This window comes from Euprymna scolopes, chromosome 5, assembly GCF_053919585.1.
Source record: "Euprymna scolopes isolate OS-2025 chromosome 5, ASM5391958v1, whole genome shotgun sequence".
NCBI classification, from domain to species: Eukaryota; Metazoa; Mollusca; class Cephalopoda; order Sepiida; family Sepiolidae; genus Euprymna; species Euprymna scolopes.
Genome location: NC_136486.1, coordinates 22,494,711 through 22,518,485, shown reverse-complemented (window position 1 = coordinate 22,518,485; position 23,775 = coordinate 22,494,711). Strand labels below are relative to the sequence as shown.

The window sequence follows — 23,775 nt, the reverse complement described above, 5'->3', positions numbered from 1 at the left end:
TCTTTTGTTTGCTGCAATGTCATTGACTCAGCGTTTCGGCACCTTTCGATACTAACGTAAATTGCCATAAAATTTCAGACAACAGTACGACCTTACTCTGCATAAGTACTATTTTTTCATTGGTTACTTTTAGCTTTATGTGAAAAAGTTCTGAATTTAAAATATAAACCGTGACAAAGCAACAAGCTTTATCTGTGCCTAAACCTAAACGTACAGTCCATGAACAAAGCTTCTTTCTTAGAACTGCACGCCTGTTTTCCTGCTTTCCAACTGACTACAATATGGTTGTCTTCAAGTCTAACGTGAACAAATTCTTGATCAGCCATCCCCTTAAGTAATCCATTTTACCAAATTCCCACGACTAACAATGACTGACATGTTCCCCTTGACAACTGTACACTCATTAACCCTTATCCTCGAGTGGCCCCCGGGTCTTGATAAGTGGTGACTCCTTTGTAAAAAAAAACAAAAAACTGAAACGTTGTAACAGACTGACAATCAACCGACGGACCAAACCTCTTATAAAGATACGAGGACGCATGCCTGACAACAAGCAAAAAATTCAATTATTGAACAGATATTGAAGCTTATGTTTTATTTTGTTTCCAGGTATTGTAACAGTCGAGTTGTAAAGTTCGCTAAGAATGGAACCATGCTGTCTTCTATTGGCGAAACATGTAAGTGAAGATTTATTTTGAACTAGCCTGGATGCCCGGCATTGTCCGGATGTTTGGAAGTGTGTGTTGAGCAAAAAAAAAAAAAGTGGTAGTCGGCAGGCAGGCTCGAACCCGTGACGCGAAGACAGAAAAGAAAGTGAAAGAAAACCTGACGTCTTACCCCTACTCCATGACGCGACCGGAAGTTCGGAACGTTGAAATAAGTCGAAGCATTCTAACTGATACGATGACTTGCAAAAATGGCGATGCAAAAAGGCGACCCTTTTTGTAGAAAACTGCCCAGGAATTAATGTTTTTAGCCAATTTTTCCATATTTGTCGTCCGAAGGGTCAAGCTTCAAAATGATACCGATTACTTGAAAATCAATCGCCTCTGTCGAAAGTTTTAAACATACATACATACATACATACATACATACATACATACATACATACATACATACATAATCATACATACATACATTTAAAAAGACAGGTGAGTTTTATATAATAGATTAATTTTCCTTCGACCATCAAAACCTGTTGCAACATAAAAAAACATTCAAAGCATTAAACGATGGGAAGCACTCGGGAAGGGCATAGTTTCTTCACACAAACGCGCACTTGTGCACATGTGTGTTATCGCTAAGCAAGCAAGAAATAAATCAATAACGAACGTATTTTTTACATACGTGCGCGGTCTGGTCTTCATTTTCTGATCGTCACTTTTCCATGTGTGAAGCCCTTGATCTTAATAGTTGCATTTTCTAGTGGCTGTTAATAGGCTGTTAAACTCAAGCAAATAAAACTCGAAATAGGGACTTGGTGGCACTTTCAAAGGTTTTACTGGAGAGAGAAGTTCATTGATAAAAAATCAATTCCTTATAAAAAAAAGCTAAAGGTAATTATTTCTTATTTAATTTCCTTACATAATCACGCTGACACAAAAGTTCCTGTTAGATTACCGAAGGTAAGTGACGTTGAGCCTGGTCAGTAATAATATGGGTGACGATTTGGTAATACCAGGTGGTGTATGTGCCCGGAGCCCGGAGAGGGATGGGCGCCGCCGGGCTATACTTGTTATTCACGTAGCCCCTTACGCCAAGTGTCTTTATTCTTTCTCTGTGATGATTTCCATTATAAACGAGTCAGAAGACAATATAGAATACTAATAATTAACATAACATATGCAACGATGTACACGTTCCTCGCATACTTTATTAATTATTGTATATAAGACGGATCCAACACTTTCAACAACCAAGCAAAGAATACGAAATGCCATCCATGTAGCAACTTTTTTATTATATTTTCACGCTAAACAATGCACAGTGCAACTTTGATGTAGAGGAATATAATCAGGAACATAAGTTGCAGGGATACTATGAAAGGGAGTTGGGCCGCAAGATGTCTGTTCACATTACACATGAACTTCTTCATGTCAGTACAGTTGGGGAAGCAGGGACCCGGAAGGAAATTCCAAAGTCTACTAGTTCTGGGGAAAAAAAACTATTAGAGTAGGTTTCTTACATCTAGGGATCTCTACTGTGTAGGGGTGGGACTTTACTGCTTGTCGCGTTTGTCGGGGGTATTTACGTAGAGGGGGTACAACTGTTTGAAGTTAGTCGGAGCAGTCACCATTAAAATACTTTTTGAACAGGCAGAGGGGTGCAGTATTTCGTAAATGGGAGAGGTTGAAGCTTATGACAGTTCGGGGCCATACCAGTTGGCGACTCTCTTTTGAACCTTGTCTAGGAGTGAGAGATTAGTAGCAGATGTACCAGCCCAAATGTGACAACAATAAATACTCCATCCATGGGCGAATGGTGACCTTGTAAAGGTACAGGATACTTTCAGGCGTAAGTAACTTTCTAGCACGGTAGAGAGAGCCCACCTTCATCGCAGCAGCCGCAGCAATGCCCTCGATATATCTGTTCCATCTCATGGTCCCTGTGGACGTTAAACCGAGGAGTTTGAACGAAGTACTTTTAGGTAATATATCTTTAGCCATAGCTATCGGTGGTTGAGAAGGTTTCTTGTAATTACTAAAGGAAACGAACAGTTTTGGCAGCAGTAAACGTTACCATCAACTTTTGACCCCATTCCATTACAGATTGGAGGTCTTCCTCTAGGGTTTCCGCCATTGCCTTGGAGATGTGTCATTCATTTTCTCCTGGTACCTGTTATACAGCGTTGTGTCATCAGCAAATATACCCATCTCAGAGACTATTTTATCAGGGAGGTCATTTATGAATATCAGGAATAATAAAGGTCCAAGAATCGGTCCCTGAGATACACCCACATTTATATCATATTGTTTAGACTATGACCATCTGGTAACTAAAAGTTTTCGAGCCAAACTGATTAAAAAGCTTGCCCTATCTCTGAATAACCTCTTATATAAAATTTCAAATGTTTAGAGCAGAAATTGTCTGAGCAATTTGGTAGAGATCACAGAGATCAATTTTTTTTTAAAACTTTGACCCTTATCATGACCCCTTAACATTTATTGTTTTGGGTTCAAATCAAGTTATTAAGTTAGATCCATGTCCAAGGAACCTATATCTAAAATTTCAAGTGTTTATACCCAAAATTGTCGGAGGATTTTGGTAGAGTTCTCAAAGTTTAAATCGTTGAACTTTGACCCCTTAACAGCCGAATTTTCTGGCCAAAAATGGATTACAAAGATTTTTCCAAATCTCAGTACCCTGTATATTAAATTTCGAGTCTGTAGACTTAAAATTGACAAAGTTATTGCGTAGGAAAATGTACACAGATACACACACACACACACAGACACGTTCACCTATATATATATATATATATATATATATATATATATATATATATATATATATATATATATATATATATATATATATCAGAACAACATCGGTAGCATCTGTTTTAAATCCAACAAAGTTTAACAGCACGTGACCGTCCTGTATGAATTTTCATCAGCCTCCGTCAGTTTTGCAGGATCGCAACGCCTCTGTCGCCATTAACTTTGTTTTTCTCTTCTGCTTTTTTTTTTCAGCCCAACTGAAGGTCGTCCATAGCATTGCACTGGTGGAACAGCTAGACCGATTGTACGTGGCTGACCGAGAAAATAGAAGGTAACTAGAATTACAAACGCAATCATATTACATTTAACTAAGATAAATGTTATTTTTTTTTAACTTTTGAGATGAGGATTGATACTCTGTATTATTTGTATTATTCGGACTACTGTTCTCGTCGAGTGTTATTCACACCACATTTCGGACAACGGAACTCCTACCTTCTTCGGGTGAATAATGCAGTCGAACTCGGGAATCTTTCTATCGAATTCAGGAATCAGTAGTGATGTGCAGGGAACGCTTTCAGGGCAGGTGCTCAAGTGAAAAAAAAAGAAAAAACAACCGTGTCTCGGTGAGGCACAGGTCTATAATACATTCCTCATAAAAGGCCACTTTTAAAGCAATAGTAAAAGGGACAGATGCGTGAGCAACTCTAGCGCCCCCACTCTGACGTCGCTGGGAATCAATACGAAATTTTGAACGGAATCCTTTATTAAACGCACGAGGGTAGCATGCTCTTGTTCAGTCAGCCATTACTGAGTAGAAGTTGGAAGTTATTCGCAATTGTATTTTGAGTGACGCCCGCACTTAAGATTAGGAAGAGTATCACTTAGAATTGAATTTTATCAAGTACTTCATCCGTTACGCCACGGGTCATTATGGACAAAAGATAAAAAATATCAACCACCCTTGGTGTAGCGGATCAGTTCTAAGTGGCAATCTTTTGGAGGTTGAAGGTTCAATCCTCAGTACGGGCATTACTAAGGATGAAATTACGAATTATTTATGACTTCTATTCGTTCATGGCTGACGGAACAAGAATATGCCCCCTCCCCCGTTGATTAAATAAAGATTTCCGTTTAAAATTCAGTACAGATTCCTAAGTACTATATAATACATCTAGAGAAGGTGGGTGGTTAGATCGGCCGAAAAGTTGTGAGAATAACACGTAGGATGGCAACAGTAATACAAATAATACTAATAATACAAACTAGCAGGAGCCAGGGAAATTCCACTATAATTGAAAATTCTAAAAGCACAAAATTAAATTAAAAATTAAAATATAACAAATAACGACGAATTTAAAACAAATTTTAGTTAATTATTTTTAACACTAAAGCTAAAAGAATTAATCCTATTATAAATTTTCGTACTGTCTGTGTGTATGTGTGTCTGTGTGTGACGCGGTTTGTCTCAGCCTACAGGCTGTTTTGCTTTTGTTTTATGGATAAGTTTTTATATAAATTATAAAGGAACAGATGTCAATTAACTTTAAAAATCTATGATAAAAAAATTAGAGTCTCCTTCAACATGTTTTTTTTTTAATAATAAAATAAAATAACAAATTTGAAACCGGAAACAGACAGCTATATTTTTATTTATTTATTTATTTTTTTAATTTTTGGAGAGGAAATTGTTTTAATGATTTTTAACTGATAAAAAGTCACTATAAAGGGAGGTAATTCGTTTCTCATTAATTAATGTTTGCGATGATGGTTTTTGTGTGACCCCGGACATCGGTCAGTAAATTAGATATTTATATAAATACAAATGTTTTAAATATTTTCCCTTCTTCGTTTACTTGATATGATATAATCGCGTTCTGCTGCTTAATAAATCGAAGAAGGATACGACATTATAAAAACAAAGAATGACGACATCTATCGATACAAATATAGATTAATTTTATTTAACAACTTGATGAAGCTCGTGAAGCCTAAGTGTTCAATGTGTCTGAAAAACTGTCCCCGAGGAAAAGAGCTGTTTTGTACACTTGTTCGTTTCAGCTAGTGCCGCATGCGTTGCGTTTTTGCAAAGGAATAAGCATGGAGATATATGTGTACATTAATATACCTTTGTTTTGACAGTAAGAGAATGTATGTATAGACTTATGTGTACCTGCGTTCGTTTAGCGGGATCTACTTTAGAAGTGTAGGTATCTATGAACGTGCTTACATGTTGAGAGGCGTGGTGAACTCTACCGATCGTTTCAATATGAAATCTACGAAAAACTCTATGGACAAATGTCAAAAGAAATACATGCATTTACAAGAGCATCCGTCTATTTATTTGTAGTTCTATGTATCTATTACAGTCGCCCTCACCCAAATATATATATATATATATATATATATATATATATATATATATATATATATATATATATATATATATATATATTCTTGGAAGTTTTACCTTTAAAACTATACAAAAAAAAAATTATCATTCGTCAGAAAACCATTTAGTCAGTAAGTCATTCAATCACCTGCAATCACTTGCTCTCTCGAATGCACTATAGTACCAGTAATAATTTATTTTTAAGGAATCAGTTGTTTACCATGAAATACTGTTTCGGGGATTTAAAAACACACGTATATATATATATATATATATATATATATATATATATATATATATATATATATAATCTAATACTCCTATATTTTTTTGTGTATTGATATTCATATCAAAAACCCTTATTTCTATTAGTATTTATTTGCTTTCCCACCAAAGCTAAATGTGACACAAGGTCATTTTTAATGTGGCGTTATACCAGCTCCCCGAAAAAAAGGCAAAAGGGGCATTCTGGTTGGGTCCCAAAATAGTAATTGTCCCAGTATAGAGGGGGTTCTCCTCCATTGATCGGGAAAAATTGCCTTAAGTGCAGCATCTCTAGAAAAGATACTACACTTTGAGGTATTTATTTGCTCCCCCACTGAGCAAATTAGGCACAAGGCCGATTTTTAAAGTGAGGAGTGAAGGGGAAATGGGGACCAACTCCCCTGGGAGCTGGATAGTGACAATTGGTATGAAGGGTTGCCCTTACATTGACCAAGGTCTTATATGTTGGGTTTCCCCCACATATGGTCTTTGCTTGCAGTATCTGCCGGAACAGATACACTTTGGATATTTATTTGCTTCCCCACTGAGCAAATTAGGCAGGAGGCCGTTTTTTAATGTGGAGATAGGGGGAGGGGGAGGGAAAGGGGGATCCAGCTCCCGAGAGGTGGGAAGTGGGAGCTGGATTAGAAACTGTTGGTATGGAGGGTTGCCTCTTCAGTGACCAAGGTCAGATATGTGGGGTTACCCCCGCATATGGTCTTTGCTAGTCATAGCTGGTCTTTGCTAGTCATAGCTTGCAGCATCTGTCAGAACAGATACTACACTTTGATGTATTTTTTTGCTTCCCCACCAAAGCAAATTAGGCACAAGGCCGTTTTTAATGTGGGGTGAAAACCAGCTCCCCTAAAAGTAGGCAAAAAGGGGGCACTCTGGTTACCAAAAATAATAATTGTCCCAGTATAGAGGGTTTCCCCTCTATTGACTGGTACAAATTATCTTAAGTGCAGCATCTCCAGAACAGATACTACACTTTGATCCCGGCCCGAAGGCCAAGGTATTTATTTGCTCCCCCACCGAGCAAATTAGGCACAAGGCCGATTTTTAATGTGAGGAGTGAAGGGAGGGGGAAGGGAAAAAGGGGATCAGCTCCCGAGAGGTGGGAAATGGGAGCTGGTTAATGGTCAGGCATGTGGGGTTGCCCCCACATCTGATCTTTGCTAGTCATAGCTAGTCATAGCTTGCAGTATCTGCCGGAACAGATGGTATTTATTTGCTCCCCCACCGAGCAAATTAGGCACAAGGCCGATTTTTAATGTGAGGAGTGAAGGGAGGGGGAAGGGGAAAAGGGGACCAGCTCCCGAGAGGTGGGGAATGAGAGCTGGTTAAAGGTCAGGCATGTGGGGTTGCCCCCACATCTGGTCTTTGCTAGTCATAGCTAGTCTTAGCTAATCATAGCTTGCAGTATCTGCCGGAACAGATACTACACTTTGATCCCGGCCCGAAGACCAAGAACAACAGAAAAAAGAGGTGCATTCATTTGCAAAAGATCTAGCTAATTTGCATATTCTTTTAAACACTCATTTTAATTAATTCCCTATTGGTTTTTTTCGTTTTCCTTATGGAATGGTAATCTTTAGTTAACTATTACGTGTAATTATATTTTACATGATTTATACTTGCGTAAAATTTGCGTAAAAACTTATAGTAAACACAAACTTCTTTCTATATATATTTATGCATGCGTACATATATTTGTTTAAAAGATTGGGCCTACCAAACTCCTCTGTCAGTTTTTGGTCTACGGACATGAAACAATATATAGGGTATTTGAACCCATGCGAAACTTTATAGTATGGTTTAAGTCAGGGAAGATCGCTGCAAAAGCGTGAAAAAAATAAAATAATAATTGCCAGGTAAAGGCCGAACGAAGACATTACGAACATGCATGCGTAATGTAATAGCTACTGGTTCATGTTTTAATTTTTAGCCTTGCAGTAAGTATGTTTTAATAGCTCAGGCATTAACGTCGAAGGAAAAAGTAAATCGTAAGCTAAAGGTTTTGGTTTCAATTCTCAGTGGTGGCGCACGTGTCAGTTTTATTTTTTTAACTTTTTTAACCATTACTATATGTTTGTCTAATTTATTATTATTAATAAATACAAAATCTGCATTAATCAAAATATAATATTTAAGCGTATTTTACGACCGGGCAGTTCAGGCGGCCTACTAATATATATATATATATATATATATATATATATATATATATATATATATATATATATATATATGTGTGTGTGTGTGTGGGTGTGTATGTGTGTGTGTGTGTGTGTGTGTGTGTGTGTAAAATGTAAAAATCAAAAACAAAAAACGACCTACCGTAATTTAGTGTTTTATTATTCACTTTTTAAAAATAATAACTGTCAAGGAAAGGTTGGAAGAAGCCAAAATTTATTTTGTTGGGGATCAAACAATTATAAAGAAAATGTTTAAAAAAAAAAATGTTCAAAGAAATTTGTTTTTTGTTTTTAAAGTTTTTATAAAGTATTTTTTGTAATATATATATTTTTCCATTCCAATATTTATCCTATAGTCGTCTGCTAGGTGCGCAGCGCAGCGCAGCGTCGCCTCGTTGTAATTCAGCGCGCCGCGTTGTGATTGGCTGATCGGCGTTTTACATCAGACAGCAGCTAAACCCGATCTGTTGCTCGGAAAAACCTGGCCGTTGACGTTATGTTCCGACCAAAGCCGAGCGAACGCGGAGATACGTCTGGTTCACAATATGCACCAGTACCCATTTTTTGTGTGTCTAGGAATTTTCGCCTCGAACTTCCATTCTCCTTTTACTGTTTTGTGGATATTACTTGTTCGGAGAGGTTTTTGATTTTTTAAGAGTGTATAGGTTTGAATTTATACTGTCGGTTCTGTGATTCACCATCTGACGCAAGTGATACATTATGGCGACGCTTAATCCATGCATTCTTGTATGTCATTCACAAATTTGACAATATGAATAGTAATTAAAGATAATAATTGTTAAATTAGTTGCAAAATGTTTGTCAAGTTTTTCTTTAACTAATGAAAGAAAACTCTTCTTGAGATTCGATAAAAAAAAAATCTTTAATTATGTGTTTCAGGATTTTGTGTTTCAAGGCAGGTTTGAAAAATGAAGAAGAAGCCGGCGAATTCGTGTCTTCATTTGCCAATCGACGACTTGGTCGCATTTTTGCCTTGAGATACGATCCGAACAGTAAGTAAAGCCAATCACATGTCTTCTTCTTGTTGACAGTGGATTTATTTAATTTTCTTTCATTTATCGAAAAATATATTTTAATAAAAACAAAAACAAAAACAATCCATAAAATATAAAATTAAGCGAAATTATTCTAGAAACACTTGTAATTTACATCATTTTATGGTTTCCTATAAGATTGATTTTTAGTTGTCACCTTTGAAGGAAGTCATTATATTTAACCGAGACACACACACACACACACACACACACACACACACACATATATATATATATATATATATACATAATTAATTAAGTTTAGGGATATTATTAACATATCTAAATACTAATATTTTTTCGAAAGTGCTCAATAAGAATAAATGTTTAATTTCAACTGTATCTCTCGCGGTTGACGGTAGCCGAAGGGTTCAGGTCCTTGCTAATGAAGCCAGACATGACTTCTGTTGCCTGGGTTCGAATCTCTCGACTGGCATTACTCGTGTCACCCTGCACTGGTGATTCCCGAAAGGATGAAGCACTAATGACTGTAGGTATTTAATATTTATTATAGTAAATAATAATATAATATAATATAATATAATATGATATAATATAATATATATATATATATATATATATATATATGTGTGTGTGTGTGTGTGTGCGTGAGTGTGTACGTTTCCCTACCAAATAACTCTGTCAATTTTCAGTCTAGAAACTCGAGGTTTGACATCAGGAGTATTGAAATTTGAAAGAATGTTTTAAATCAGTTTTCTCCAGAAATTTGTCTGTCAAAGGGTCAAAGTTCAACGATTTGACCATTGAAAACTCTACCAAACTCCTCCGCCAATTTCGGGTCTAAACACTTAAAATTTTAAACGTAGGTTACTTATGGCATGGATCAAACCTTTTAATTTGATTTGAATCCCTAAAAATAAATGCTAAGAGGTTAAAATGAGGGTCAAAGTTCTCTACCAAATTATTCAGCCAATTTCTGGTCTAAACATTTGAAATTTTACATAAAGGGTATTCAGAGATAAGACAAGCTTTTTAATCGGTTTGGGTCGAAAATTTGAGCTTCCAAGGGGTCAAAGTTCAAAAGATTTAACGTTTGCGGTTTCTAGCAAACTCTGCACAATGACAAACTGTAAAACAGCCCCAGATCAACTATAAAAGAAGGTCATTCTTTTCTCATTAATTAATGTTTGTGATGGTGTTTTTGTCAGACTGGACGTACGGACAAGTAAATTAATATTTAGATAGCAATTTGAAAGCAAAACAAATATTAAGTCTTATTATAATTCACTAAACAAATATCTTAATTGTTTCCAAATTTATAAAAATAATACTTCACAAAAATAATATTTTCTAAAATATGACTAACACCTTTACAAAAAAATAATATTTTTTTAAAAAGCGCTAATCACGTTATGCATACCCAAACAAGACGGAATTATGCTTTGCATTTTTACTGGAGAGTCATCTCCACTGAGGTTAATACCAGTAAAATTAAGAAAAGAGAAAATGTTCCTTTGAAAAGGATATATTTGTCGAAAGTCTCAGCTTTTTAAATAAATGTTTTATTTGGCAATCTGGTCTTTCGTAGATTGAATAGAAAACATGGCCGCCCGATGCTGACGTCACTTGGAAATTTAAAATTGCGAAATCCGGATACAGGAAACGAAACAAAGAAAGAAACAACAAAACAACACCAACTTTTGACGCAACAAAAAAAGAAATAAAAACAACTTTTTGCGTCTTTAAAATAATTAAAATAAATAAAATTAAAATATTTAAATGAACAAATCTTTTTCGAAAGATTTAAGTAATAAATTGTCGGGAAAATGAATAAAAAATATATGAAAAATGAAATGAACGAATCGTTTTCAAAAGATTTCGGTAGAAAATATCGTTTGAAAAAAGAAGACGCAAAAAAGTCGGTATTATTTATTTATTTGTTTATTTGTTTATTTACTTATTTTGTATAAAAAAATTATTAAAACGTATTTCGTTTCTTTTCTCCGGATTTCGCAATTTTAACTTTCTAAGTGACGTCAATATCGACTTTTTTCATCTAAAAAATACAGTATTTGGTTTTCAATTTTTATTAAAAAATGTATTTTTGTTTTGCAGTGAACGTTCTCTATGTGGTCAGTCAATTGATGGGACGAGGTCTTGGCAGCACAATTGATCTCTTGAATGGCGAGGTCATTGCAAATTGGCCAACGGCTCACTATCCGGTAAGCGAATCGTTTTAGAAACATTTATATTTCGGTATTTGTTTTAACTGAGGATTGATAATTTTGATTATTTGGATTATTTTCAGGTTTTGTAAAACTTTTTTCACCCCAAACAAGGTGTATTACCACTTAGACATGAATGGCTTCTAATTGAGATGATGCCTATAAGGTACTATTTGGGGAGTTAAGCAGCGAGACATCTGTTCCCATTACGTTTAAATTTCTACATGTTAGTGCAGTCAGGGAATCGAGAAACAGGAAGAGTATTCCAAAGTATAGTAGTTCATAAAAAGAAACTATTAGAGTAGAAGGCTCTCCGACGTATATGGATCACAACAATGAAGGTGTGGGATTTCGCTGCTAGTTCGGTTAATGGAGTATATACGTCGACGGGACACAAGTGCTATGAGTTCATCAGAGAACAGTCAATTAAAATACTTGTAAAACACCCGTCTAGCTGAATCCACTGTGAAAAATGTCCCCCACTCTTTATCTGTGCCTAAATCAAAACGTGGATTCCATGAACAAAGCTTCTTTCTTAGAACTGCACGCATGTGGAACTCTGTTCCGTCTGCCTGCTTCCCACCTGACTACAACTTGGGTGTCTTCAAGTCCAACGTTAACAAATTCCTAATGAACCGCCTCCTTAAGTAAACACTTCATCAAATCTCCACACTAACTTACTGTACTTGCAATAACCCTTATCCCTGAGTGGCTTCCGGGCCTTGATAAGTGGGGACCACCGTGTAAAAAAATGCACAGGAATGTGACATTGCGACAAGACAAGGGTGGAAATTAACCGATAATGCTGGCCCTATAATATTGGATACTTTTTGAAAGGGGGAGATTCGCGGTAGATACATCTGCCTAGATGTGAGAATAAAACCTAAGATGGGAACAATAATCCGAATAATATAGATGAGGCCTCCAGAATCATACAGTATTAACACCACTTTAAAAAAAGGTCAAAAAACAGCTTAAAGATTTCGCGACTTTGTAACCCGTGTATCTCCAAAACTAATAGAAATATTCGTTATGAGGTTTTGTTAAAATGAAATGCAATATCTAAGCTATCAAATCATGTTATGTTCATTTCAGCATTGATGATATTTGTGATGTAATGATTATTATGAGAACGGTGACTATTTATTCTACAGGCGGTAGCATGCTCTTATTTTGTCATACATGACCAGGTAGAAACCTAAGGTAGTTCAAAAATGTATTCTTGGTATTACCCGCACTAATGATTGAACCTTGCGTTATATAGTCATATCAACCTTTTGTGCCTTTCCGATACACTAATATATTATATGACTATAAATGTTCGTGCCTTTTCATGTATGCATAAAATCGTTTCGTTGTCATGAGTGTATATAATATCCCTGTAAAATACTGCGTATCAATTTATCGAAGCTTGGTGTGTGTATGCGGGTGTGTGGGTGTGTGGGTGTAAAGTGTAAACATCTCAATCTTAACTATTATATCAAAGTCATTTTGTGCGTGTGTGTGTGTGTGTGTGTGTGTGTGTGTGAGTTCCTTATAGGTTCCGAAACGGCTGAGCCTAACTTTTTCAAATTTCACACAAAGGCAGTGTTCTTAGATATGTTTTATACAGAAATTCGCCCGATAAGTATCGAAAATCGAAAAAATCCGATCCTAAAAATAATCTTTCTTTCTTATAGATAAAAAAAAAGAATTTTTACAGAGGAATATTTTAGGTTGCACCAGCAAGACAGATAATAAAATCTCAATAAAAAAACCAGATTTGTTGCTGTCTGGAAACATAGCTCAGTAGTAGAGCATTCGACTACAGATCGACTGATCCCGTGTATATCTCACCATTTTATTTTATTTTTTTTCTGATTAATGAATTCAATTTACGATAGAAGAAGAGGCACCATTTAAAATCGCCGCGAATCATTTCTTTGTTTGCATATTTTAAAACTAAACATTAATCAACAGTGATTTTCCAGGCATTCATCGTCAAAACTGATATTTTAAACAAACACAGACGGAATTTGATAAACGACATTATATATATATATATATATATATATATATATATATATATATATATATACTAGCAAAAGTACCCGTCAACGTATATGTATGTATATATATATATATATATATATATATATATATATATATATATATACATACAGAAAATGGACTCTGATTTATGAAATTATGATAGGTTATGAAAAGGAAGGGTTGTAAAGAGATAGCTTCGAATTTGGGGGTATCAAAACCAAAGCAAAATATGATGAAAGTAAAAATAAAATAGATAAACCCCATAATTTATTATACTATAGCAGTTCACACTGAAACACTTATCACAATATTCTGTGGATCTATATTAAAAAAAACCTTGTTAACCTTTGTGACATATTTCCATTCTATGGAGGTCAAGCGCGAACGAACACCCCATAATTTTATTATACCATATTTCTTCAAACTGAAACATAATTATCAAAGTATACTTACGCAGATAGATATAAAAAGTATTTATTAAAGTTTGTGCCTGTTTCCATTCTATGGAGGTCAGGCGCGAACGCAGACCCCACAATTTTATTATACCATCTCTATTTAAGTTAAAACATGCTTATCAAAGTATTCTTATGTACATCTATATCAAAAACACTTGTAAACGTTCTTTTTTAATTTTTTAATTTTTTATTTCCATACTTTGTGGACCAGGCGCGAACACAGACCCCACAATTTTAATGAACCACTGGTCTGCCAGATCAAACATACCCATTCCTGTGTCTCGATACATCTATCATTATATGTAATCAGTTTTTTTAAAATAGTCAACCATATAGGAGCCTATTCGTGACCATACACACACACACACATTCAGCTTTATATTATATATATATATATATATATATATATATATATATATATATATATATTTACGAAATAGTCCACCGGGCAAATTGTTCTCTCTTAATATATAATATTCAATAGAGGGTTTATTTTATAATACATACGCAATCAGCATAAATAAATATATCATATTGTACAACTGGGCAACGCCTGGCGTCCAGCTAGTATACAATACACATATGAGCATGAGAATTCTTTCAAACGGGCTGCTAACTAAAGTCTACGAAACGTATGCATAATTAAAAGAACAGCTGTTCAACATTAAACCTTCAGGATACAGTTCTATGAACAACAATAAACAGTCATATCTGTTTTTACAATTTCAAATGTATGTAGGTTTCCATTAATTGACGCCGTGGTGATTGGAGTCGCAATGCCAAGTTATGGCTTGTATTACATCTTAAATTCGTAAAGGTGCCTCTTACTTCCCGAACATAAAAGAGCCAACGCTTTCTCTAAGCGATTAACTCAATCCAAAACTTCTGTGGACTACATGATGAAAGTGGTTCGTCGTCTTTGCTCTTCAAGGTATAATTCCTGTTAACTATATAATAATATGTTTATTTTGTCATGTAAACTGATCCCCGACTTGAAACCACAATTGCGTCATCTTTGACGCTTACAAATGATGCCAAATTTGTTTTTGTTTATTGTTCTGGTGAATTATTGATCTGTGAAATATTTACTATTTGTTTTCAAAACTATTTGATCCGAAAACAACTCAACTTTAAATGTGAAAATTTGTATATTTGTCTAGCTAACCTACTCGCCAGCTAATCGTAGGACCCCAATCCGTTATATTTGAACTTTTAAGAGAATGGCGCTAAGAACTGAATTTTACTTAGTACTTCATCGATTACGATACGCAGAACAAAAGGTAAACAATACCAGGGAGGTGTGGCGTAACATATAAAGTACTAAGTAAAATTCCGCTCTGTTTTATTAGTAAAAGAGTATAGGTATATGTGTACATGTGTTCGTTTAGCTGGATTTAATCAAAGACTGTAGGTATCTATGTACGTTGGTTGGACTAAGGATTGAACTTCCACCATTCGGATGAGTGTCACTTAAAACTGAATTTTACTTAGTATTTTTATCCGTTACGTGGACGATCCTAGCACGAATTTTAGAAGATTTAAACCTATTCTTGTTTTTTTTCTTTGACTACCTGTCCACATAGATCATTACTTATTATTACTTATTATTATAATACAATTAAAATAATACAAATTATCCGTTTGCATATCAAAAATTCAAAATCGATATATCCGATTCTTTGTGTATTAATTACTGTTTTATTAAATCCCTTTTTATAATCGATTCCCGCTTCTTTATTTTGTGAACGAATTTTCCTTTTTCTTCAACAGCGCGAGAGTTCCCTTCCGCATGCTGTTGCTGTTGCCCCCAACGGCCAGGCAGTCTATGTTGCCGACGTTCGTCAAGAGCGAAATCCATTGTTCAAGCTTCAATATTGATTCGACTAAGAAATGACAAGCGTCGCTTGAATGCGACGAAAAAAGAAGGGGATGGACCAAGAGATAAAGCGACGAATGATGAAAAATGGCAAGAAGAATCAATAAAAAGATCTCATTGGTGTCCATTAACTTGACGTTGCAAATGTCACTACTGCTGTTCGAAATTAGTGCCAGAAATGTAGTATTTTCTTTTCTTCTTATGAGAACCATAAAAACATCCTAGTAATTTTTTCTTCATGTTTTCATCTTTCAAATTTAAAACTAATGAACGATAAAAATAAGCATTAATGTGTTTTTTGTTGCTGTGGATATGGCCAAATAATACAGCGTTGAAAATTTAAAAAAAAATACAATTAATTGAAAAAATATATGTACTTTGCTCTTCTGGCAATCTATGGTTTCAATAAAAAATAAATTTATCACACACACACACACACACACACACACACACACACACACATATATATATATATATATATATATATATATATAGTTGAGAAGAGTTAATGATGAATCCTAACTTTTGAAACTCCATGGAATAAGGAAAAATAAGATGGTTTATGGTCCCTGTTTAAATATTTGATGAACTAATCAATAATGTAAATTTTATTTTATATATTTCAATTTTTCTCATATAAATATTTTTATATATATGTATATATAGCTACATATCTATATACACAATATGTCTATATGTATATATACATATTCATAAATATATGTGAACACGTATATATATAGACATGAATATATAAATATATATGTATATATACACACATATGTACACGCATATATGTAAATACATAAATACACATTTATAAATACATATACACACATCTATATATATATATATATATATGTATATTTATAGATGTGTGGAGAAGTAGTCATATATATGTGTGCATATATATATATATATATATATATATATATATATATATATATACACACACATACCTGTGAATAAATTTATATACATATATATATGTACACGTATATATATATATATATATATATATATATACATATACACACAGGTAATTATATATTTATATATATATACGTGGACATATATATATATATATATATATATATATATATATATATATATATATATATATATATATAAGGTTACAGCACTAAGATCTAGCTGTCTCTGAGATCAATAGAAACTTAACTGACCCGTTTAGTTCGCTTCGCTGAAATATATATAAGAGATGATGGTGATAAGCACCAAAGAGCCAGATCCTTTGTAAAAGCTAATCTGTTTTATCACTGCACATATAATTATATGAGCAGATGACTATAAATGGATCTGTAAATCCCGTTTTTAATAGGCAATAAAATCACCAAGTAGGAAAATCAAATTTTGGCTGGCCAACATTATCCTATCACTGACCTGTTGTTCACATGCATTGCTTTTTTTGCACCACTGTGCATGATTACGGTCAGAATGGTCACCTATGCAAGGGCACTAACCTTATGCCTTGGATTCCTCGGACTACTGATCTCGTCTTGCGTTTTGGTCGATGTAACCTCCGACCTTCTTCAGGTGTATCTTATCGAACTCGTGAATGTTTCTGGTGAACTTGGGAATTTGGACAGAATTTCGAAGGAAACCCTTTATTTACTTCATGGGGGTAGCATTCTCTTGTTCCGTCAGCCATAACTGGATAGAGGTTCTAAGTAATTCGCAAATGTTGTGAAAATCACACGATGAATCTAAATAATAACAATTTAAGACGAGTTTGAAAATTAAATGATTTCCAATCATGTAAAAATTGATTTTTAGGGGACGGTAACCGTTGTAATAATATCACACTAGTCGAAATTGAAGTAAATCAAATAAAAACAAAGTTTAACTTGAATAATTCCTTATTTCAGACGAGATGCCGACTATGTCCACAACATGCATACATGCATTAAAGAAGTCAGAAAATGTAATAACCATTCCTATTCTCCCCATCTCAAAACAATATTCATTCGATTTCAGTAATTTTGATTTCATAGTTCGTTTTTGTCATTTGATTCCAACATTTGTGAATACCCAATAGTTATTTTCAAGATTTCAATTTTTACCTTTTCTGATCCAAAAACGTAAACGCTAGGTTTAATGCTGTCAAAATTGTCACGTTTAAATATTAAACGTTTGTAAAAAAAACAATAATAAAAAAATAAAATTTCTTTTTCTGGATTCTAATTTTTTTTTTTCTAAATGTGAAACAAACAAAACAAAAAATGGAAATTATTTTAAATATTTTCTTGACTTTTTAGTCTGATCTTTCGTGGATTTTCCTCTTTACAAAACGAGAAAAAATAAAATGTTTTTCGTTCAATTGTATTCGCAAAATTAAAGAAAATCTACACGCATCTGTTTCTTGTGTTTTCTCAGTAATCTGATTTATTTGGAAATCGTGCCACACAAAAGTCACGTGATTTGCAAGGTTAAAAGACTACAAAAATACAAAAACAGGTTAGATGTAAAGACACGAAAGCTACTAACACTTCAGAAAGTAATATATAGAAATCAGTGTCTACCAAGACTGTATTTACCCAGGAGAGGAGGAGGACTGTGGCTCTCAGAGATTAACTACCAACATAGGGCAACTATAGTGAGCACAGGCCAGTAACTGAGAAGCTCCCAGAATCACATCCTCTCAATAATATACAGACATCAAGAGACAAGAGCCAGCAGAACAACATCAGTCACCCAGCTGGTCAAGTATTTGGGCCAGGGCTGTCTCACAGATAAGGTTGAAACACCAAACAAGCCTTTTTTTTTTTTTTTTTTTTTACACAGTGATCACCACTTATCAAGGCCCGGAAGCCACTCAGGGATAAGGGTTATTGCAAGTACATAGCGTTAGTGTGCAGATTTGATGAAGTGTTTACTTAAGGGGGCGGTTCATTAGGAATTTGTTAACGTTGGACTTGAAGACATCCAAGTTGTAGTCAGGTGGGAAGCAGGCAGACGGAACAGAGTTCCACAGGCGTGCAGTTCTAAGAAAGAAGCCTGCCACAGAAATATCAAGAAAGAGCCAGCAGAAATAAACCGAGACCTTCCAAAGGAGGAACCTTGAAGAGTGTGGCCAATAACAGCGTGCAAAGTATTTTCTGGGGAACTCTCCCAGGAATACATAGACAAAGAAGGTTCCTTGGACTGGCTTAAGACGGAAGCCCTCTACCACGATCAGGAAAGGGTTATAATGGCTGCTCCAGATCAGGAATTGATGACCAATGCATTCAAGAAGATGGCAGGTCTCAGTAATGACAACAAATGCAGGTTCTGCCATACAGAAGTGGAAAGTGAGAGTCATCTGGTATCAAGTTGCAAGGTTGTTTTTGGGGGACGGTCACTAAACAGCAAGACATGATTTAGTATTCAAGTTCTTTTGGGGGACGGCCACTAAACAGCGAGACATGATGGAGTATGTAAGTACCTCGACTGGACCATCTGTAAAAAATTAAACATCCAGTGTAGCAGCAAGTCCTGGGAACATCAACCTGAAATAACAGTTGGAAATGACTTATATACCATATATTGCGACCATGTAATCCCTACAGCCACCTACCTGGAAAATGCTGCTGTGAAACCTGACAGCTATATGGAATAAGTCAGAGATAGTGGCAACCTTGATTGAAGTGAGTGTCCCTAATGATGGAGGTCTGAACAGAGCTGAAAGAGAGAAACAGGCCAAATATCAAGGTCTCATGTGTGATATGGAAAGAAACTGGAATCTTAGGGAGATATCAATCATACCAGTTATTATAGGTGCTATATGGCTTATGAAGCCTGAAGTCCTACCTAACTAATATTCCTGACGAACCAAGTGCAAAAAAGATCCAGACAATTGCACTAAAGGGAACAACGGGGATAATAAAAAGAGCTCTCGGTTCATTTCAATAAAAAGCAAGGGAATGGTGACATCTGGTTTGGCTGCCTCATACCCAGCATTACAATCTTCAAAGAAAGAAAATGAAAAAAAAATTTAGTACTGCTTCTGAAGCATATGCAGATGGTATGGTTGTGATATTAATGAGTCATCATGTTGCGTTCTCAACCTTGCAACCATCAAGTTGCCGAACACACAAATTATGAGGTGCCTTCAATAAGTTTCCATACCTTTTTTAATGCAAGCATTTAAAATTGTTGTAGACTTTTGAAAATTCAGTATGTTATTGCTATATATCTTATGAGATGACCAATTTTTATGACTTTTTTTTATGCTATATATCTTATGAGATGACCAATTTTTATGACTTTTTTATGGTTTAAATAGACAGCTACAGCAGGAATTGGAATGCACCCTACTAAAGCTTAATTTTCACAGCTGAATTTTAAAAATGCAATCAGTCAGTACCTTCACACAGCCTAATCTTCAAGCAGCATTAACTCGGGAACTTGCTAAATATTAGAGGAAATAAATAGATGTACAATTCGATTAAAGTCAGCCATAAAATTGCATTCTCAGCTCAGCGTTTATCAAATTTGTCTTAAAGACTGCAGTTACTAAAAAAAAAATAAATAAATAAATAAGTTTTTAGACAGGAATTTAAAATTGTCGTAGACTCTGGAAAATTCAGTATGTTATTGCTATACATCTTATGAGATGACTGATCAATTTTTATGATTTCAGGTTCAAATGAACAGCTACAGCACTTTAGTGGTAACTGTTAAAGATCTAGCTATATATTTTTGTGTTCTAAAAAAGTGCCGGTTGGATTCAACTGAAATTTCGTGTGAACCTTTGTTATAAGGTGCAGCAAAGAATTATTATGAATGCACAAGTAAGCATTAATATGGATTATTATTTGATGCAAAATTAGCACAAATTTGACCATCAATTTAGAGAAGTGAACTGTTTATGAAAGATACAATTGGAAAAGAATAGCTCAGAAGTACAAGACAATTCCCAGAAACTAAATTATATGGTAAGAAAGCTATTAAAAGAGATAAACACATGGGCAAGTATTCCTAGTAAGATACTCCAGACCGTTCATAGGTTAAACCAGAGAAAAACTGAGGCATCAGTAATTATAATTTGTTTGGATCAACAAATGTAATGTAATTATCTAGTGAAAATTTTCATGACAATTTCTTTGTTTATAATTTTAATAATTATGCATTCTTAGAACACACACTGATAATAGAATCATCAATGTTATTTTTAGAGTGTTTATCTTCATTTATGCATTTAGAAGAAAATCTGAATCTTTTTCTTAAACATATAAAGCAAAACATTGTCAGTTGCTGTAAAATAAATAAATAAATAAAAAATAAATAAAACGCTATTGATATGTCTTTAATCTTTTTTACCAACTAACATGAATTTAACTCTAGAAAATGTCTAAAAATAAAGGCTTCAACTGTCTGAAGAAATTAAAATGCAAAAAAAAAAAAAAAATAAATAAATAAATAAATGAAAAAAAAAAATAAAAATATTGCTTAACTAGCAAAACCCGTGAAAATTCCACGGAATGAGAAATATTTAATCAGCATATGTTTTCATAAAACCAATATTTTTCTGGATAGCAAGAAAAAAAGTTTTTGGACAGAAAATCCAATAACATGCAACAAATACAAGTGTTTTTGTTGACATTTCTATGAAAATATACAACTGACTCAAACAGATAAGTATTAATAAACTCAGTAACATTGTGCTACATAGTTCAATACAAATAAAATCACATTGTAAGAGAATCTTTAATTTACTCCTTCAGTCCAGCACATCTTAGCAAAAAATGTTTTTTTGTTTTGCCCTATTCCCTTCGAATGTTCCCTTTTTAACGCTAACTTTTGTTAACTTTATCATGGAAGAACTGCTGCACATCGAAATTACGAGTTCGTTTCTCACACCAATGATCGTATCTTATGATATTCGGGAGAGGGTCTACAAAGGGAGATCATTCATTCTTGTCCTTTAACAGAATTAGCAATTATAAAGTCAAATTTCGTAAATTTGGCCTTTTTAAGCAGTGGCCTTTTTCAAAGTGTGATGCATGGACCAATGAAGGACAGAACACAAAGAATATCAGATGCGATCAAATTCAATTTTTAAATAAAATTTTGCCCATATTTCCTGTAAACATCTTAAAAATACTCCAAATAAACTTAGTCTATTAAAGTATATATTTAAGAATATTTTGATTGATATCTAATATTTCTTTTTTAAAGTTTCACAAAATCTAGCGTATCTGAAATTTGATGAAGGGTTTCCACCCCTTTCGCATGAAACTAAATATAACTCACATTACGATCACTTGTGTCTCACAGAGTTACAAGTTTTATAATGATTGATCAATTAGATTAAGAATAATTCCTGTTTATATCTACTATTTTATAAAAATGAACTTTGTGCATGTGTGTGTTTGTTCTCTATGGACTCTAAAACGGCTGGGTCGATTTTTATGAAATTTCACACAAAGGTACTTTATATGCCTGGCAGAGTTCTTAAATAGGTTTTGTATTGGAATGTCTTCGATAATGACTGATAATCAAAATAATCCAATGAAAGGAACAGGCGATTTTGATCAAAGTTCACAACCTAACATTGCAAGCTCATTTGAGAAGTTTTATTATCACACAAGATGAAAAGGCAGACAAAATTAACAGTAGGTTCTTTGATATTGCAGGCCGTTTGAAATCAATGTTTTTGTTGAAGCACGATATTTAACTTTTGCATTTAAAACTAATTCAAGCCATATATAAAAAAAAATAATTTATAAACTCAGCAGTAGGTTCTCTAGAGTGCACTGTAAACTACAATACATTGTGAATCAAGTGTGCGTGTGGGGGGGGGGGGCACGTGAACCTTCCTCCAGGTACACAGCGGCGGGTCCCCAATTAGAGCAGGCAATCAATTGATTTGATTGGAGAAAAAAAAATGAATGATTTCAATGACAAAATATGGGAGTGAAATATTCGTTGATCATGCAATCCCGGGCAACGTCGAGTCACCCTGCTAGTATAAAAATATTAAACATGAAATTGTTGCTGTAACTATTATATTCTATAAATATTTGAAGTGGCAATATAAAATTCAGATGCATATAGATAACAACTTGCTATTTAAATGAAAGTTATAAAGTTTCGCTTAATTTTTTATTTATTTTTTTTAATGTGGAAGTAAGAATACCTTTTATCCTAGTAATGCCTCCAGGCAAAGTGTTAGGTTCATAGTAAGGAAATATTATTAATCATGGTGGATCTTGAGTAGATCTAAGAGGACGACTCAATAGGAATTTATTCAGATTAGATTTAAAAACGACCATGTTATAGTCAGCCGGGAAGCGGACCCAGTATTACTGCTCTAGGAAAGAACCTGCTCATGAAGTTTTGCTTAGTGTAAGGCACAGATAGAAAGTGAAGGCATTTGTTGACGGTTGTGCAGCTAGACGAGTATTTGTTGCAAACGTTTTATTTAAAAACGCTGTAGATTGGCGCGCAGTTGCGGACCTACCATAAAAGTAACAATAGGGCAGCGATAAAATCGCAAGATTTATTCTGTGCAAAACAGGAAGTAGGTAGGCACTGCGTTTAGTTTGTTTCGGAGAGAAAATGTTTCTACTTTTGGCTTTGCATAACACAATTGAGTTTCGCAAAAAAAAAAAAAAAAAAAAAAAAAAAAGTTTGGTTCACAAGCCGATATTTTCAGACAGCCTGGTCTGGTAACACCAGGTAAGAATTGGTATACTATTCATGTTATTGTGAGAAATATCTAAGGTGTGGCGGAAAGACTGCGGTTCCAGTTAAATAGTTAAGTGAAGTGTGTATGTAGCTTGTCTAAATATTGCCATAGTCACTAATTGTCAAATTATTACGTTTCTGAAGTTTTAGATAAGGATTGGCAATTCATACTAGTTTTATTCTTCAGAC

The 23,775-nt window shown here is 34.3% G+C and overlaps 1 protein-coding gene across 1 annotated transcript in view; it reads left to right on the top strand.

Moving 5' to 3' along the window:
- The window catches only part of LOC145276737 (peptidyl-alpha-hydroxyglycine alpha-amidating lyase 2-like), a 117,402-nt gene extending 99,133 nt beyond the window's left edge, over positions 1-18,269 (top strand). The window contains exons 6-10 of the mRNA XM_080127962.1: positions 610-677; positions 3,693-3,771; positions 9,195-9,307; positions 11,426-11,532; positions 15,792-18,269. Coding sequence (XP_079984088.1) covers positions 610-677; positions 3,693-3,771; positions 9,195-9,307; positions 11,426-11,532; positions 15,792-15,899 — 475 coding nt within the window. The 3' untranslated portion in view covers positions 15,900-18,269. The remainder of the gene's footprint in view (positions 1-609; positions 678-3,692; positions 3,772-9,194; positions 9,308-11,425; positions 11,533-15,791) is intronic.
- The last annotated feature ends 5,506 nt before the right edge of the window (positions 18,270-23,775 follow it).